General features: G+C 39.5%; 1 protein-coding gene across 1 annotated transcript in view; it reads right to left on the reverse strand.

The window, feature by feature from the left end:
* The window catches only part of ATP2A2 (ATPase, Ca++ transporting, cardiac muscle, slow twitch 2), a 43,614-nt gene extending 37,655 nt beyond the window's left edge, over positions 1 to 5,959 (reverse strand). The window contains 3 exon segments of the mRNA XM_009880280.1: positions 4,522 to 4,604; positions 4,699 to 4,714; positions 5,816 to 5,959. Of these exon segments, the coding sequence (XP_009878582.1) occupies positions 4,522 to 4,604; positions 4,699 to 4,714; positions 5,816 to 5,959 (243 nt within the window).
* Between the last annotated feature and the right edge of the window lie 41 nt (positions 5,960 to 6,000).

Genomic DNA, 6,000 nt, shown 5'->3' on the forward strand with positions numbered 1-6,000 from the left:
TTAGTTCTATTATTCAGTAGAGATTTTTATTGGCTACCCAAGGAGAGAAGAGAAGAAAAAAAGCCACCACCGAACAACCTACCCCAACAGATCTTCACCACACATGAGTACAAAATTAAGAATTTTGCTGGGTTAGCAGACTGTAAGCACCCATCAGATACACTAGTCTGTATTTCTGAAAATAAACACATTCCTGTGTGGCAATAAGGAAAAAAAAAAAAGATACATGGCACCCACTGTTTAATTTCTACAAAGTAAAATGGAATCACAATTACTTCTCACAGTTTTATCACCCCTACCCATCAGCTGGTATCTCAGGTGCTATTGAGTAATCTGAGTTTACCTAAAAGCATGTCAGTGTAATGTTCTACAGCAATCCTTATCTTGTGCCACATACTTACTGCTACTGACCTTAACAGGTAGCTTTTGGGGCGACTTCAGGACAAAGCCTGCAACATTTTTACTGGCACATCTTACTTCCCCCAAGAGTAGCTTTGCTCACCTTTCAACACAGATTAGGTTATACTCATGCTAATTCACAGGCTATAATCATCTCTGGACTAAATCACAATATATTGTTTTAATCTAAACATCAATATCCGCTATCAGGAAACATCTCCAGAACATTCACTTCTAAATCAGCTTAGGAATCAAAGAAGTGGAGGGAGGGCAGGAAAATGCTCTTAGGTTGTTATATTAATACTTAAGTTTTTGGTAGAGTTTATCTTCCATCTTGTAGAAGAAAATTCACTGTGTGATGCAAAGATAAGATTGCATGGTTAAGCATACATCACTGTTTAAAGCGTATCTTGCAATTGTCCAAGTTCTTTTATGTAAATACTGTAGATCAGAGTACATGCTACACACATAGTAAGAATTAAAAGCCATAGTTCATGGAAGATTAAGCACCCTCTTATTTGCACCTAGAAAGTCAGGTTATGAAGGCCCTTGAACTGCTGTGACACACTCTACAGGTTTATTTCTGCATAGGCTTCACAGATTCAACAGAACAAGACAAGGTCCAGGGCTATACCTAGATCTATTTACTCACCATCAGAAATTATTTATATTATTTCTTTTCAAAACCCATACTTAAGACCAATAAAAATACTGAGGAAAAAACAGTGTAAGGTTTAAGCTGTTACTAACTAGTCACATCTCTGAAAGCAGTTCTGACTTGGAACGTAGGACATAGTATCTACAGCCAACACACAGGCAGCATATGACCCCTACAATCTGCTAGGGTGACACAGATTCAGCTGTTAGTCTGATTTATTTTACTGACACATAACTGACAGGGGGTGTGACACAAAAGGCACTGTATGTAAAAGGAGATGTTTCTGCACAAAAATCTAACGCCGATCTTAATGTTAAAGATAGCTGTTTCCATGTAGTCACAATAGTAATCTAATGTGATTTATGATCACAACACAATCACCAGAAAAGCTTCCACAACACAAAACAATAATCTATATACCTCAAGATCCTCTCTCTCATACCTGAATCTTCAACATTTTTAAACTGATGATGTAGAGCTGGTGAAGAACACTGCTACATTCACTGCTCTAACAGCACCTATGCCTTTCCTGAAAGCACACGTTGTAAATTTTCTGCCACTAGCACAAAGTACATACTGCATTTGATCATCAGAAAAACCAAATTCAAACTAGAGTTTAACCTAGAGTAAGTTTTCAGTGACACACTTAAAAAAACAAACACCAAAACCCCACAAATTAAGCCAAAGCTATATATTCATGCCCAATTCCAACACTCAGCCCCCCCACGAGTAACTCCAAGACTTGGGGGCTTTTGCAATCATTTGTTCTTAAGTCCTTGGTAATCCACCTTTTCCCATCCCGTGTCAGAGGAAACAACCTATTTAAGCATCTTTATGAAAATTCCCTTTTGGACACACAGGAGGCCTAGAAGTCTTCAGCTGAAAATTATTTCAAACAGGAGCCACTCTCCAACCTTAATTCTGTTGGTACACTATACAATGTCCTACTTTCTACTCAAGTGTTACAGTTTACAGTCTATCAAACAATAAATCATAGTAAAAAGCAGTCACTGAAGTGAGAATCAGCACTTCACTAAGTTGCATGGTATGATTCTGTGGGATCTGACACTGGCCTCAAGAAAGCCAGAAGTCTTGACTCATTAAAGAGCAGCTCTCAACAGTATTACTCAACATCCAAAACCAACGCAAATTTAACTGACTCCATTTTAAGTATAATTATCCATTTCAAGATCTCTAAGGTACTGGCAGTTTTGCATGCCTTGCAACAGTACAAATGGAAAAACTGAATTTCTAAGGCTTGTAAAAGATAGCACTAAAACACACTGAAGTTAAGCTGTAGCATTAAGTTGTTCTATTGGAAGAATGACTTAGCATATTTTGTAATCTCAGCATTATGTTAATTTCAGTTTTTAATGTAGTATTTTCAAGTGTTCTTATGGAACAAATGCTGTCCACAAGCCTAACACAGCTACGTACTCCATTCAAACATTTTCAGTAACACCAGAATTTGCGTGATGTTAATCACATCCCATTTTTGCAGCAATACAGTCTTTACATCAACATACTCAACAGTTCTTTACAGCTACTACAAAAGTCTCCAACATGCTTTCACCAAGAAAAAGCCTGAAAACCTAAGAAAAACAGACAACAGATGATCACCACCTGAGCAAGTAAAAAAGCCAGAAACAAAGGGGAAGTGCTTTTGAAGTACCAAAACTATAACATATCTAGTTTTTTCTTTTACATTTCATCAGAAAGAGACAATTTTTACTACTAACATTAATTCATAGTGGGTACCCATAACTCTTAAATAGGAGACAGAAAAGGCAGAGCAGTAGTCCAAGGTCATATGCCATGCCAGTTGCACAGCAGCAGAGAACCCAGATCTATCCCACACTCCATTAGACTACAGTCTCCTCTTAATTAGATAGGAAAATTAAGCATACTGAAAAAAGAAACTGAATCCAGACACTAATCAAGTTTTCAAGGAGGGATTGGCAGTCTATGTTCTATGACCTCTGTCAGTCTGGTATCATACTTTCTCAGATTCAGCAATGAAAGCTTAAAGTTTGGTGAATTTGATTTTTCACTTATTTGGTTATAATAAAAACAAATAGTGTACCTTGGCACAAAAGGCTAACAAACTTCCGTACTATCATTTATCTCATGAGATGGGAGAAACACTCCTGACTTTTCAAGAACAAAACCCCATCCCCTTCTCACCCTCTGGGAGGAGAAAATGGGAAAGAGGAGAAGTGACTGGTTTATTCAATTTTCTATAGCCAGCCTGATTTCCTCAAGGAAACAGAAGAGTGAGTAAAGCACATCTGTCTCCGTGGTCAAGATCAATGCCATCAATCACTGCCCAGCTGGCAATGGTATATTCACACCAAAACCCAAAGCACTATGAAAGGCGTCAGTGTGGGGATAGCTGAAGCCTCTCTTGGTGGAGGATCAGCAGCACAGTATATACTGCAGCAGCCACAACAGAGCGATCCTTCTCCCATCAAACAGAACAGCTTGAGAGGACATTCTCCTCTGCCCATCCCAATTAGCTTGCCCTTAGCTAAAGAATCACCACAATTTCCACTCCCCCCCTCCAAGAGCTGCAGCATTTTTTTTTTTTTAAGTAGTTAATTACAACTCCAGGGCAAAGTCTACTATAAACTTTAACTCCTACCTAAACAATGTAATGTTCTGCACAGTTTTGTTTCTGTTGTCCAGCTCCCCAAGACATACCACCTTCGTCTTCCTTCTATACTTAGCCCTTTCTCAGTTTTCCAGTTTTTCCAGCAAACAATACCCTTTATACATTATGTAAAAAGATTGCCTAAACATGCTTTTTAAAAAAAAAAAGTTAAAAGTGTTCTTGTTCTTTTAATCTTGTATGCAAAGCAAGATGTCCATTTAATGACTAGACTATCCAAAGGTCAGTTACCAAATTTGGTCAACAATGGTGCCATCAGAGCCGTCATCATTCTTGTCACTGTCAAAAGCAACAACTGTCACCTTGCTATTATCAGGAAGGGAAGGCAACTGGAATATTCGCCATGTAAATTCTATTTACAGTCTGCATTGCATCCAAAAATGTCTTCCAATGATTATACATTGAGCTTGATAACGATTAACTCAAAGGCAAGAAGAATGTCCAGTTAAACGCTTACGTACTCAAGGTTAGTTTTCAAAGCCAACAAAAGCATTGGGAAATCCCACCTCAAATAAGCAAACTGGGTTGAATGAGAAGCACTTTTAAAATACCTGTCTAGTGTAGTTACGTATTTATGACTCATGCAATGGAAGGTTCCCTGGAATTTTGTTTTCTAGCATACAGAAACCTCTTCACAAGACAACTAATGTAAGAGAGCAATTTACTTCACATCTTATACTGCTACCTTTTGAGAAAGACAGTAAGGTCAGTATGTACAGTTCCTATACATTGGAACATCTGTCATTCTGCGATACAGAAGCCTATGAAATAAATAAAAAAAAATAATCATACTTACGAAAGATATGCAAGCTGCCAGCAACAAAATTCTAACTAGTAAGTCTTCGAACTGCTCAATCACAAGCTCGAGTAAGGTTTTTCCTGCAATATGTAACAAAGCCATTTAGTTATGCACATTAAAAAGAATGATGAATTATCAACAAGAATCAGCAGATGATATAATGAACATGCTTACCTTCCTCAGCCGGTAACTCTGTCAGTGGAAGGTTTTTCCAGGAAGCATGTCAAAGAAAAGAAATCATTGAAGAAACACATTAGAGCATTATAAGGCATCCACCAGATACTGTTCCCGAATTGCATGCTGAACTGGGTTGGATTTGACAGACATACTGAAAGCTCCATTAAGGCGGCTCTTTTCATTACAGCATCTGAATAGGCCTGATAGTTTTGCATTTTAAGACACATACAGGTTAGCCGGAGTGTGCTAAGGGTTGTAATTCAGCCAAGTCATCACTCCAGTCAGCTGTGGGACTTCTGCTGTTGCTGCACACAAAGGGTCAAAGGCTCAAAATGCTGTTCAAACGCTTTCTGACAAAGGTTTTCCTTCACATTCACTTAAAAGAAACAAACCACCAAACCTGGTTCAAAATATTTCAAATTCTTTCCTCCATTTTAAGGGTATTTTCTCATTTCTGCTCCCTCTTCTATTACCCCGCAACTAGATTTAGTAATTCAAGAGGCATAAAAGCACTGTTCAAGCTAAAAAAAAAAACCCAAACCCCACCGTATAATCTTCTCACAGCTTTTCAATTTTACCCAACGGCATGGGAGTTCAAAAGGGACTAGGAAGGCCAAGCAATAAGGATTCAAAAAAAAGAAACACCTTATGGGCTGAATTCTGTGCCCCGACTCGAAAGAATGTTAAAAAAAGGACAGAAAGGCACTGAAAAGCTGAGGAAAATGAAGGTCAAGACGGACAAAAAAAAAAAACCAAAAACCCAAAAACCAAACCCAAAACCCACAGCGCTTCGTTGCAGAATGGAAGATTTCCCACCGTTAAGGTGAAAGGAAAGGGAGGTGACATCCTCCTTTCCAAAGCAGCCCTGCGAGCTCGGGGTATGAAAGAAACCCACGAGGTGGAGTTCAAGTCAGCCATCTTCTCTCCCTCGCTCCTATTCCGGGTCCTGCAAGAGATGCCGGCTTTGCACACACACACACAACGTTAGGCCTTGAAAACAGGGCCCGGAGAAGGAAGAGCGAAAAAGAGAAAGGGGTGAAAAAGGGAGAAATTTGGGGGGGGTCGCTCCTATTCCGGGTCCTGCAAGAGATGCCGGCTTTGCACACACACACACAACGTTAGGCCTTGAAAACAGGGCCCGGAGAAGGAAGAGCGAAAAAGAGAAAGGGGTGAAAAAGGGAGAAAGTTGGGGGGTGCTTTCGTTGACGCCGAAATAAGCCAAAACTTCCTCCACAGTCTTTGTGTGCGCGTTCTCCATGGCTGGGGCAGGGAGCAGCAAATGGTGCCTCGCCTCTTTTC

Source organism: Charadrius vociferus, unplaced genomic scaffold, assembly GCF_000708025.1.
Source record: "Charadrius vociferus isolate BGI_N301 unplaced genomic scaffold, ASM70802v2 scaffold332, whole genome shotgun sequence".
NCBI classification, from domain to species: Eukaryota; Metazoa; Chordata; class Aves; order Charadriiformes; family Charadriidae; genus Charadrius; species Charadrius vociferus.